We start from the raw sequence: 13,201 nt of genomic DNA, 5'->3' as shown, positions 1-13,201 counted from the left end.
GGTGCATGCTGACTTCAACAGTGACCCCAGTGACCCCAGCCGCTTGGCTGCCAAGGACTAAAGGATGGATAATCAATGCTCCCCAGGAATCTTGTAGGGGAGGTGGCCACGTCACACAGATAAATTGCAATGCTCTGTTGTGTGTGCTGTCATAGATGGAGGGGAAGACGCTGAAGGGAGCAGAGAGAGGGGACCTATGAACTGCCCGATCATATATTCCCTGACCCCAGTGAGAGTGTCAAACTGCTCAGAGCAGTGGGGACAGGGTGGGTGGCGTACATGCATTTATGCCACTCCCACCTGTATAATCAGCAGAGGTGCTGAAAAGCTGGCCTTCTTAATGTATGGGGTTGTTTCATGCCCCTCTTTCCTATGGACAGATTCCAGGGAGGTGAGTGAAAGCCGGTAGTTAGGGCAGAAAGATACATTGACATTCTTGGAATGAAAGTAAAATTTTGCAAAGGCCATCAACATTCATTCCCATAGCTATTTATGAGGACCTACTACGCACCAGGCACTACATGATACTGTCCTAGGTTTTAGGGACAAGCACTGAATAAGGTGGCCAAAGTCTTATTCTTGTGGCAATTACACTGTAGCAGGAGAGACAGAAAAAAACTTAAGAAATAAACAAGATAGTTTCAAATAGCAATCACTTTATCAGGAGGAAATAAAACAGGGTGAGATGATAGAGTGACAGGGCTTGTGGGTAGGAATTGGGCAAGGCACCCTCCCTCTAAGCCCGCTTTTAGCAACCACACTTGAGTCTGACCGAGCCAAACCCGGCCAGTCAATTCATCTGGGCAGCCGTGTGAGTAGCAGGGCCGCTATTCCTGGACCATATGTCTGTACAGAGGGATTGGGGTTGAAAGGTCAGCTGGGAGCTTTGGTCCTGGCCAACTGGGCTGTGTGCAGAGGCCGAGGCCAAGTTTGGCGTTGGGGAGCTATATTAAGCTTGCCAAGTGCTGGTGTTGCTCTGCAGCCTCAGCCTCGGGACAGCGTTCTGGGCTCGGGCTCTGGAACCACATGGTGGCAAAACTCTGCCCAATTAACAAGATGACACCGGACAAAAGGCCACGGTGAGTTGGACCCTGAATAATCTGGGCAGATTATCCCTGTGCATCCTGCCTTCCTTGCCCAGGACGTGGTGTGAGGGGGCCCGTGACGGAAGCACGCTCCTTCTGTGACCTGGGCCTTGCGTAAGCACGACTTGGAGCTCGGGGGACAGGAGCAGGAGGCAGGGTCTCTACTCTGTGCTCTGTGGTTCGGTTGTTTGAGCTCTCTTTTTGCACTGGTTGAATTTTTTATCTTGAGAGGTAAAGAGAACTGAGCTGGTGCTATGGAGACAGGGACTGTGTCACCTTTTGCAAACCACTTTAACTTGTTTTCGTTTCAGTTTCTTTTTCTCTATTGTGGGGTTACAAATACTTGCCCTGATTACAGGGATTTTTATGAATGTCAAATGAATTTTTGTGAATTCATTTTTATGAATGCACGTGTGTGTGTGTGTGTGTGTGTGTGTGTGTGTGTGTGTGTGATGCAGTGTGTTTGTCAGTGTGATGTCTGCTGGCTGGACTCTGAAACAGGCTCTAATGTCTCTGGAATCTCCCACCTCTTTCTTCCACCATGAACCTGCTGCCTGGCCCGGGTTCCCTCCCTGATAATTTCTGCTTATTTATTGATAACTGAATTATTATCCTCTCAAGTCTGTTTGCATTTTTATAGAGAATACTTAGTTAATAAAAATTGCAAATGTTAGAGGTAGAATAGACCTTAAAGTTTATCTAGTCTGATGGTTAAAAAAAATATTAAGCCATAAATTCTTTTCCTCAAATGAAAGCATATTTGGAAGCCCAATATACACGTCAAATAAAAACAGATCTGGTTCTTGCAGCCTCAACTTCCCAGACTCCTGCCCTCTACACACTTGAGGTTTGAAACCACTGATCTAGTCTGGAGATGAGGAAACAGGGTCTCTGCTAGGTGAAGTGACCTGGTTAAGATGGCACAGTGAGGAAGTGGCAGGTGTAGACCAGAACCCAGGTCAGAAATCCAGGCTCAATATTTCTCATGACAGAGACCATAACTAGATTACGCTAGTTATAGCATAACTACAGGGGTGCTACCATAAGGGGTCTGCACCCTGGGACAGGAGCACCTGTCTGCAGCCTGGCCTTTGGTGAATGATTTGGGCTGAAGACAGCTTGGAAATGCAGGGCCCGATATTCTGTGATGGCTCCAGAAGCATCCAGAAAGCATCCGGTCCCTGGCTGAGGCTGCAAAGGGAAGATAAGCCAGCAGGCGAGTATGTTTCTATCCTGTTCTCAGGGAACGGCGGGCTTGCGTGCAGCAGAGGATAGGAGCTGCCTGAGGAATCTCACCTCTAAGTGCTTATTTCAGTAGAGCTGCTCCTAATGGAACAAGACAGCTGGGGTCGGGGGACTTAGGGACCAGACAGCTAATGGGTTTATGCTCTGATGGCTGCCTTTGATCTTATCTGCCATTGCTCTGAGCCCAAACCCCAAGCCGGCCAGAGAGATGGACAGACAAGAGAACATCAACCCACCTGTCCCAACCACTCCCTCCCACTGCCATCCGGACTCATGAAGAGGAGGTGTGCTGGGCAGGGGCTGCTGGCTCTGAATGGGGACAAAGTGCCCCCAAGCAAGTCTGCTCTTCCAGGGGTTCCTGGCCAAGAGGTTGGGGTGGGAAGCTGCTAGGGCAGGTGAGGACTGAGGCTCTCCTGTCACTCCAGGAAGATGACGTGGTGGAGGAGGAATGATGACGTGGGATCCAGGAGTCTGGGGTTCTAGCTCCAACCAGTTAGACCTGGCAAGTTACCTAACCTGGTACCTGGGTAGGTGCAAAAGCCTTGAGTGTCTCCTCCAGTCTTTCCTCATGCTGCTGCCTCATTGACTTCCCTGGGGCCGAGTTGCGGGCAATATTCCTGTGCTCCAAACCTCTAGAGGTTCCTTACTGCCTCCCAAGCTAAACACGTTCTCCTAGCCAGGCATTCTAGCTTCCAGGCTTGCCGCAGCCTTCTCAGCCTTCTCCCCATCCGTCCATGAGCATGTTTGCTCCACACACACTGGGGCTTCCCTCTAGGTCAGGGGTCCTCAAACGTTTTAAACAGGGGCCCAGTCCACTGTCCCTCAGACCGTTGGAGAGTGCGCACTGTGGGCCCGGGACGAATTGGCTGCTAAGCAGGACAGGCAGCTGCGACAAAAACACCAGGCGGGCCGGATAAATATCCTTGGCCGGCTGCGTGTGGCCCATGGGCCATAGTTTGAGGACGCCTGCTCTAGGTCTTTACTCTCAAAGCCTTCTGCCCATCACTGGCCAATGCAAATCCCACCCATTTTTGAAGTCTGTTGAGCCCCAGCTCAAAAGCCACCTCCTCGAGGAAGTCTTCCCTGATCCCAATAGCACGTGATCTTTCCTTCCTAAACTATCCCAACTTATTTTCAATCTCATAATGGCCAATTCCTTGAGGTGGTACCTGCATCTTCTTCCTTTTTGTATCTCTATAGTATTTCCGAATGAACAAATGAATAAATCACTTTAAGGCTCAACGTCCTCACCTGAAAAATAAGAAGACCTCTCAGGGTTGTTGTGAGGATTAACAGGATTAATTAGCAATGAGCAGACTTTCCATAGATGGTAGCAATGACAGTAACTCTTTGGTGCTTCGCTGTAGGCTGGTGGCACTAGAACTGGTCCTGCTGGAGGGGAAAAAAGGGTGGGGTCCTCCTGAGCTCCAGGTAGCGGTGGTCTCCTCCTTATCCCGTGACCTTTCTTGTCCATCTGGGGATTTGGAGGTAGAACCATGTCAGCTAGAAGGTTCTCTCTGACCTAAAATTCTTCCGTTTCATGGGGCGGATCTGAGTGCTAATCTCTGTTTCCTTGAGGCACTCGGGAAAGTTGTTGCCTAGAACTCACACTGGCAGAATTCACACTACCCCAGTCACTGGTTCCTAACCCTGGCTGCACAGTAGCATCTAGTAAACTTAAGGCAGTGACAGAGCCAAGGCGCTAGTAGACCCACTGAATCCCAGTCTCTGGGCCTGGGGCCCAGGCAGCGGTGTTTTACACAGCTCCCAGGGCTCAGAACCACTTTACTACACCAAAACAAAACCAAATACTGGATACAAGTTCCAGATGGTCTTGTCTTAGTCTTGTTTAAAAAGGGGGACGGGGGAGAGAATCTTCCTATCACATATGCACCTTCATCCATTATGCAGATTAAATTTTTTAAAATTCCTGGTAACTCTGATTTTAAGGCAAGGAACTGAAGGCTGTGTCTTTTTTTTTTTTTTTTTAATGTTTCATAGCATTTTAAGCCAGAGCCTCTGTCCCCGTCCTGTGCTCAATAAATAGTTGCTTAGTCAATTGAAAAGCTAGTGAATTTAGAAGAAACGTAACTCAGGCTCTGTTGTAGTTTATGTTTTATTGATCATTCCTTCTGTCCCAAAGGCCTTGGATAAAGAGCAAATTCCTACCTTTGGTTCCATTTGAGAATTACAGTCACTTGGTTTAGGCAGTATGATTCAAAATTCAGATAGACAGTAGGAAGTCAGAGGGGCCTCCTTTCAACCCCAGAGATTTATCAGGTGCCTCTACTGCATATTAATGTATACACCGCACCATCTCTATTTGCACTTGCTTGTAAGTGTCCTTAATTTTTGTGCATGCTTTTCTGCCTCGATGAGATTTTACAGTTTTGAGGAAAGAGAGACATACCTTCTAGGCTTTTTGTCTTCCTTTGCAGGGCCTAGAATGTTGCTCTATGCCCATGGACACTCAGAAATATTACTGATTGGATGACCGGTTTATATTTATTCAACTTGTTTTCTTTGGCGAATACAAAGCACTTAGCAGTAGCTTCTTAGTAAGAACACGGAGAGACACAGGTGGTGATGGGAGCTGATGTGAACGTGTGATGATGGATATGGACAGGGACAACAGCCACTCAAATCCACCAGCTCCCTACTATGTGCTCCCACTGGGAGGGCACAGTGAAGACAAGGCACACCCAGTCTCTGGCTCCATAGAGTTTGAAGTTTCAAGGGAAGGCAATCTGTTCATTACAAACAAGCTCAAAAACATGATCTGGGGATTTTTACCCATTTTTTTGGTGCTACTGCAATGATTTAGGCCAGGGGTCCTCAAACTTTTTAAACAGGGGGCCAGTTCACTGTCCCTCAGACCGTTGGAGGGCTGTTGGAGAGTGTGGCGCACATTCCACACATGCGCACTGTGGGCCCTGGACGGGTCGGCTGCTAAGCAGGACGGGCAGCGGCGGCAAAAACACCCGGCACCAGATAAATGTCCTCAGTGGGCCGCATGTGGCCCGTGGGCCATAGTTTGAGGACCCCTGATTTAGGCATTTGGGTTAGCGTCTTCAGTGGGCTCGTAGGGCTGACCATTGCACATATCCTTCTCTTCCATTTTATTGTGAACTCCTTCTGGGTGTGCGTTTTTCTTTGCTTTTATACCCCAGAGCCTGGCACAGTGCCCGGCACTGTGAGCTGGTGGGGAATATCTGTTGATTGACTAATGAACGGATTTGCATTTTTCTCTTGGCTCTCTGAGGGTATAAGACTTTTGCCTGGGGGCCTTAGCTCCTTGTGGAGCACTGCTGAATAGGCAGTAGGTAGGTGATAAAAATGTTAATATGCACAGCTAACATTGTCCTAGGTGTGTAGTTCGGCATGGATTTCTAGCTCAAATAGAACACACGAGTAAAACGCATACAAGCAGAGAGAATGGAGGTATATTGTGACTTTTGGTTTAGGTTTTGGCTTCTAGAAATGATTTTGTTCCTCTCGAGCCACTTTTCCCCTTCCCTTAAATTCATATCGCAGGTAGGAAGCTTCAGATACTCTGTACTTGGAAACTACTTCTTGAAATAGAACTTGGTTTTTTTTTTTTTTTTTTTTCAAGTATGCTCTCATTGCCTTAGGCCTCAGGGATTGGGTTTACTCTGGCTTGGTGCTTTACAGTATTTTTTTTTCTCTTGCAGCTAAATGTGGTCAACAGTGTTAGCAGTTCAGAGGACATCAAACCCTTACCAGGGCTTCCCGGGATTGGAAACATGAACTACCTGTCCTCCAGCCCCGGATCTCTGGTTAAACACATCTGTGCCATCTGTGGGGACAGGTCCTCAGGTACGTGCCAAAGGTGGCAGCCCTCCCATGTGCCTCAGGGGACAGGGTCCCAGAGAAGGGGTTCTTCCCCTGCCCACCTGGATGCTTTGTACCCAATGAAAGAAAAAAAAAATGGCCCCTTAGGATGGTCCCGCTGGGGCCGAGCCTATCCATTTCCATCACTGGGTTCATGGCCTGCAGTCTTGATGAATTGAAAGTATGTTTTTAGTTTTGAGGATTAGATTTACAGAAGCCCAGCTCCACTCTGGAGCCACACTATTGCATTTGTATCTGGGTTAGAGAAGCTGCTGTCATTATCAGTATCTCAAGCTAGATTTTCCTCAAGTTTTTATTAAAAAAAAATATTTTTTTAATTATAAAAAGTCCCAAATAAATAACTATAAAAATAATATCCTCATGTAGAAAATTTGGAAGAACTAGAAAACTACCAAGAAAAAGTAAGAAATTACCCATAATGTTCTCAAGAAAGATAAACCCTTTAATAGTTTAGCATATTTCCTTCTACAACATTCTAGGTTTAGGACATGTTTATGTGGGCAGAAACAAAATGGGTTTTCACCAATTCGTCTTAAATCTTTTTTTTTTTTTTTTTTTGCTTTTGCCAAAATTATTTCTTTCCTGACTTCTTTCCCTTCTTCTCCAACCTTCCCTCCCGCCCTCTGTTTCCTATTTCCCTCCCCACCAATGTTGAACACGTTCGAATCTCTGATTTGATCATCTGAAGAATGAGAAGATGGGGAAGTTCTTTTCTTTTCTACAGCTGTCCACGACGGCCGAAGACTATTTCCTCATCCTCTTATTGTCACCAAAGCCACTACAGAGTGTCATGCCATTGAAAGTCCCAGGTGCCCGGAACTTATTTAGCTATATGACTTAGTAGCTCTATGTTTGCTCTCAAAAAGTCCTTTCCAAAGCATGCAGACTTGGCCATTGCCTTAGCAGAATGCTGGCCTCAGGCCGACAGAGCGTTCTCTCTGCTCTGGTTATTTTAGTTGAAAGTCTGGGAGGCTCATTCATATATCGAAAAGCCACAGAAACGACTGTGTCACACAGTTGACAAATTGGTGCCTTGTTTCTCTAAGACAAATATTTCAGAGCTGAGAGCATTAGGTTTTTCGGGGCCGAGGATAAAATCCCGTGTTTATCATTGCTGTGAGTTCAGTCAATTAGCGTGGTCAATTAATTAGGCAGAGACTTTTCCTCGGGCAGGCCACCTCCAGTGGCATTTCACCTTAGGGTGGCTTCCTCTGAAATGCGAACTGCTGGGATGCTGGGAACCTGAATAAAACATGTCAGGTGTGTAGTTCAACAGCATCACACATTACATTCGAGAATCAGACCTATATATGTTTTGGGTGATTTCTTATATTTTTCAAGTCCCACACTTTCAATTAATCAGGCATAGCTGCCTGGTGTGCAGCCCTGAGATTTTCACTTAGAAAGAGTATTGTGATTCGGTCATGTCTATGAGTGATGGACATGGTGGCTCTCCTGACACGAACGAGCCACCCCTACCTGGGGCCACTGAGAACTGGAAGTGTGGAGCGGGTAAGAAGGACAATGAAACACGCACTAGATTATTCATGATCAGGAAAAATCACCTTCTATCAGATTTTTATGTCGTGTCTCAAGATTGAGCGTCATATTATGATATGAAGATCATATACTGATTTATTTCCTTAACAGGCAATAACACTTAAAATTGTATAACTCAGGATTCTGTTCATAGTTTATGGTAAAGGATAATAATTTTAAGTGGGTTTCCTGTGACCTTGGGCCTCAATTATGGAGAAATATTAGTTAAGCTGAGGTTCTTTTCCTGCTGGGTAACATATGACCAGCATGCATATTTTTATTTATTATGTACACTAATATCTCAAAGTGAGGCAGAGCATTTGTTTAACCATACCCAAGAGTTACCTTGAAAAAAAAAATGCAAGCAAAATCTTAGGTCAGGAATTTTCTAATAGTGCTATGTGGAATTAGTAAAATAAAGGGAAGACACAAGGAAAAGTATATTCACTCTTAGTTTGGTTCCTGTGATCGAGCCTGCATTCTCTGCGAGTCATCATTTGCTTTCTATCCCAGGGCCCAGGTGATGTTGCCTGTTTCCCTGGGGAGAGCCAAGGGGTTCTTCTGAATGACAGATGCAAATAAACACAAGAACCATCTATGGAATGTTCTTTTCTTATCACCAGGAAAGCACTACGGGGTGTACAGCTGTGAAGGCTGCAAAGGGTTCTTCAAGAGAACCATAAGGAAAGACCTCATCTACACGTGTCGGGATAATAAAGACTGCCTCATCGACAAGCGTCAGCGCAACCGCTGCCAGTACTGCCGCTATCAGAAGTGCCTTGTCATGGGCATGAAGAGGGAAGGTGAGGCGCCCCCACGGGAGACAGGTGCATGGGAGACAGCTCTGCTGGGTTGGACTGTGTGGGAACGAGAAGTTTGAAAGAGAGGTCAGGATGACTTTGTGTACCGTGATTGCTCAGGTGTTGCAACTGAATGTCCCGTCGCCATCAGAAATGTGTATCTCCAGGGCAAAGAGGGCAGAAGGCGTCTTCCTCTTCCCTGTTCACCCATCCTCTCCTGGAGCCCAGATGGTGGCCCTCAGATTGGACCCTCTCCCTTTGCCTCCAACTGCCAGGCAGCAAGTCTGGGAGCCAAGGTTTTAGGGTCCTGTGTCCTGCTCTACCAGTGGGACGTCAGACTGACCTTCGGAGAGAGCTGTCGTCTCCCCTCCAATCCTAGAACTCACTATGGGGAAAAGCTGCAGATTTGTTTTCACTTGCGGGGCTTTTATAAACTTGGCGTGCTATAAATTCTTTCGTATTGTTATATTCCACCCTCTTTTGGTATCGCCGGCATCACGCAGGTCCGACAGACCTGGCCTTCTCGTTCAGAGCGATGACCATTGTGCATTTAAACGGGTACATACTTTATAGTGTGGGTTAGCTGCTCTATTCTAGTGTCAGAGAAAAAGAAATCTGAAAGTACTTTCTGTTCCTTTAAAAGATGGAAAAGTCTTTCCACTGTGTAACACAAATAAATTGAAGTGGGCAGTTAATTAACTAGGGAACTCAAGCAGGTACACGGTGTTAGTGGTGAATTTTAACAGATCGAGAGCGAGGAGGTCCTGCCCCTGTCTAGGAGATAGCAACGAGGGGTTCAGTTGGTTCCAGTGGCCTCCTCGTTCTTGAGGAATTTCTTTTCTGTGAGGAGGGGGAGTCAGACTGAAAGGACCCGTGAGGGAACAGGTTCTTTGTGCCCCTGCTAAGAGGGAATGCCACCAACAGGAAAAAGAAATATTCTTGCAGTCTCAACAGGTCGAGATAGAGGTGGCCTTTCAGAATCTCCTAATCAACTGCAAGCCCCTACAGATGAGGACACAGGCTCAGAGAGGGGAGGGGAGTTTTCCCAGGTGCCAAAGGCAGGCGATGGGTAGACAGACCCAGGTCTCGCGTCTCCTGTCTTGCCAGGGTGTGAAGGAAGCAAGGGCGGCCCTTGCTCCGACATCTAACATCAATCTCAGAACCCACGGACTCAAATCTGAGCTCCTGGCAGCTGCCCCGCAGCCCAGCCTGCCCCCCGCACAGTCTCCTGCTGCTCAGGGAATGGCTGTTCCAGTTTTCAGTTGCTCAGACCAAAGACCTGGGAATCCCCTCTTTCTTTCACACACCACATGCCGCGGGTGAGGAAATCTTGTTTCTTCTGCAGAATAGGTGCAGAATCTGTCCATGTTTCACCACTGTTACTACCACCACCCTCATCAGAGCCACCTATATTTTTTGCAATAATCCAAACAGCATCCTAAGACACCTCCCTGCTCCCATCATTGCCTTTCTACAGTGTCTTCTTGGCAGAGCAGCTGAGTGAGGCTTTGAACAAGTGGGTCAGGTAAAGCTGTTCCTTCACCAGAACCCTTCTCACCCAGTAAAGAGGCAAAAATCTTTGTCAGGACTTCAAAGCTGTACATGGTCTGGGGGCCCCTTTGTCTCTGCTCCAGCCTTCCTGGCCTCTTTGCTGGTCCTCAAACCCACCAGGCATGTTCAGGGCCTCAGGGCCTTTGCACTTGCTGTGCGTCTAGAATGCTTTCTTCCCAGGTGTCTGCATGGCTCACTTCTTCTCTTCCTGCAGATCTCCACTCAGTTGACCTCTTTACAGTAAAGCCTTGTGGCTACACTGTAAATTGGATCAGCTGCCCCCAACCTTTCCTTGTCTCTTTTCTACAGCATTTATCACTATCTAACACACTTATTTATCTTGTTTACTGTCTGTATCCACAAAGGCAAGGGTTTCCACATTTGTTTATCTTGCTTTCTGTCTGAATCCATAAAGTCATGGGTTTCTCTGCTTTCCTTTCACTGCTGTATCACCAGTGACTAGCACATGATAGCCATTTAATAAATTGTTGAAGGAATGCTTTACACTGAATGCTGAAATCAGAAGTCTTAGAAACGCAGGCGCTCCTAAAAATGACTCCTTCATTCATTGAGTATTAACTGGGTAGCTACTTTGCGCTCATGTCCCAGTTGCCATGGCAGAGGGATCAATGATGTTAGAGATTGGAACACATGATGTGAAACATCTGCTGGTGAAGGCTGTCTCCTTCCGATCAGGATAGAATTGATACTTCTCGTAGTTTCCTACACCATGATTGTCAAAACATGAAATTAATGACCACCGACTATGTCCCCTATCAGCTAGAGCATAGTGGCTGCAGGGGTCATTTCCCCCCCACCACCACCCCGAACAGATACGTTTCAAGTTGACTTAGAAAAATAGCAATTTTCATTAAGCACATGACATTGAGTTAAAGGAAGGTGAATGGCCGCAGTTAGAGAAGCCGTCATTTCTACTTCTTTATGGTTAGTCTAATTTACCTCTTACAACTCAAGCCGAGTGTCCCTCACTCAGTTACGATCAGAGTGGTCAACAGACCAAATGGTGGGCAGTGCGGCTCTTTCATTAAAAAAAAAGAAAAGAAAAGAAAAAGGAAGTAAAATAGGAAAGTGTGAATTTTAAGAGACCGGGCAGCTCTTCTTTTAAATCTAACCTGGTACTTTAATAGCATATTGGACCCAGTTTTTTGCTCCTATGTTCTTTAAAAAGAATGTGGAGAAACAGGAGTGATGAAAAGGAGTAAACATAAGGAGTAAACATAAGGAAGGGGAAGGGAGCTCTTAGAGAAATTTCTAAAGAGGTTGTACCATTTACTCTGCCAAAGAGAAGGTGAAAAATTGAATCGGTTCCTCTTCTCACTGCAGGAAGGGCCTCCTTCAAAAGGCCCCTGGACAGCCTTTCCTTCCACCTCCCTCATTTCTGGCCTTGATCTCCAGAATTTGGGGCTCAGTTTGGACACTTTTTTGAAGACAAGAATAATTATGTCCTGGAGCAGAGAACTGAGAGAGGCTACGGGAATTACACAGCTAGACAGAGGTGGCCTGGAGCTGGGCTCAGAATTCACCTGCCTGGGACCAGGGGCCGGGACCTGTTGCCCTTTTAGGACACAAAATGTTAAAGCTGGAACGGCCGTTTGCTGTTCTCTGATGTAACGCATCCATTTCCTGCAAGAAGAGACAGAGGTTCAAAGAGGCAGGGACCTACCTGCCCAAGCTTAAGCCTAAGCAAGCAAGTGGCAGACCTCATCATACAGGATTGGGACCCTCTGACTCCCAGGCCACCTCGGGAATTCTGAGGAAGTCTATTTCCATGATTTTTGGTCATGTGTATGTGGTTTCAAGACTAGAGAAACGAGTCTCTCTGAGCCCGTCGTGGGCAGCATTGGCATCCTTCTGAGCCCTGGGTGGTCATTGTTAATTCACGAGCCCAGCACTTGGAGGCAGCCACTGGGGCTTTGCATGCTGTCTCCACCCCTGTCTACCTCTGTGGCCACAGGCAGGTGACCTAGCTTCTGTGTGGCTGAGAGTACTCAGAGGGTTATCGTGAAGATTAAACACAATATAATCTGTATAAGTTGTTGAGTGTAATCCGTGACACAGAGAAAGAGCTCTGTAAATATTGGCTATTGTCATACATTCACAATAAACATATGTTGGAGGAATGGATAGAATCCTGTTATAAGCAGGAGTCTGGCATGATTTTAGATCAACCGAGAGTCCTGAGCTGTCCCCTGATGTATGCAGCAGAGTGGCTCAGACCGTCTGCCAAATACAAGGTGTCCTCCAATAGCAGGTTGTGACTCCTCATTTATGGCAGTGAGATTTATGGCATAGAGAGGAAAAGTGAGTAGCAAAAGGTTGCTCAATTAATGGCAAAGTTGAAATTAAAATCTAATTCCCTGAAGCTGAGGTTATTTCCTTTGAAGCTTGAAGGTTATTTTCCTTGTTACTAGTCTGTAGAAGAAATTGATTGAGGGCCACAAATAAAACTTAACTTCGTTTGCTTTCCCTCAGATCGACTTCCTTCCCTCCCTCCCTCCCTCCCTCCCTCCCTCCCTCCCTCCCTCCCTCCCTCCCTCCCTCCCTCCCTCCCTCCCTTCCTTCCTTCCTTCCTTCCTTCCTTCCTTCCTTCCTTCCTTCCTTCCTTCCTTCCTTCCTTCCTTCCTTCCTTCTTTCCTTCCTTCCTTCCCTCCCTCCCTCCTTCCTTTCCTCCCTCCTTCCTTCCCTCCTTTATTTCTTTCTTTCTCTCTTTTCTTTCTTTCGAGACATGGTCTTGCCCAGGCTGGAGTACAGTAGTAGCATGATCACAAGTCACTGCAGCCTCAAACTCTTGAGTTCAAATGATCCTCCCACCTCAGCCTCCTGAGTAGCTAGAACTACAGGCATGTGCCACCATGCCTGGCTAATTTATTTTTTAATTTTTGTTGAGATGGGGTCTTGCTATATTGCCCAGGCTGATGTTGAACTCCTGGCCTCAAGCAATCCTCCTGCCTCGCCCTCCCAAAGCACTGGGATCACAGACATGAGCCACCATGCCCAGCCTCCCTCAATTTTTAAAATCAAGACAAATAGAAGCCCATTAGCCTACCTATAAAAAAGTAATACAAGAAGCAGTCAACTTTAGCTATA

General features: G+C 46.7%; 1 protein-coding gene across 1 annotated transcript in view; it reads left to right on the top strand.

Moving 5' to 3' along the window:
- RXRG (retinoid X receptor gamma) overlaps positions 1-13,201 on the top strand; it is a 45,805-nt gene that overhangs the window by 20,248 nt on the left and 12,356 nt on the right. Inside the window, exons 3-4 of the mRNA XM_012745317.2 lie at positions 6,023-6,167; positions 8,366-8,545. Of these exons, the coding sequence (XP_012600771.1) occupies positions 6,023-6,167; positions 8,366-8,545 (325 nt within the window). The remainder of the gene's footprint in view (positions 1-6,022; positions 6,168-8,365; positions 8,546-13,201) is intronic.

Source organism: Microcebus murinus, chromosome 2, assembly GCF_040939455.1.
Source record: "Microcebus murinus isolate Inina chromosome 2, M.murinus_Inina_mat1.0, whole genome shotgun sequence".
Classification (NCBI taxonomy): domain Eukaryota; kingdom Metazoa; phylum Chordata; class Mammalia; order Primates; family Cheirogaleidae; genus Microcebus; species Microcebus murinus.
This window is presented reverse-complemented; position numbering and strand designations above follow the sequence as displayed.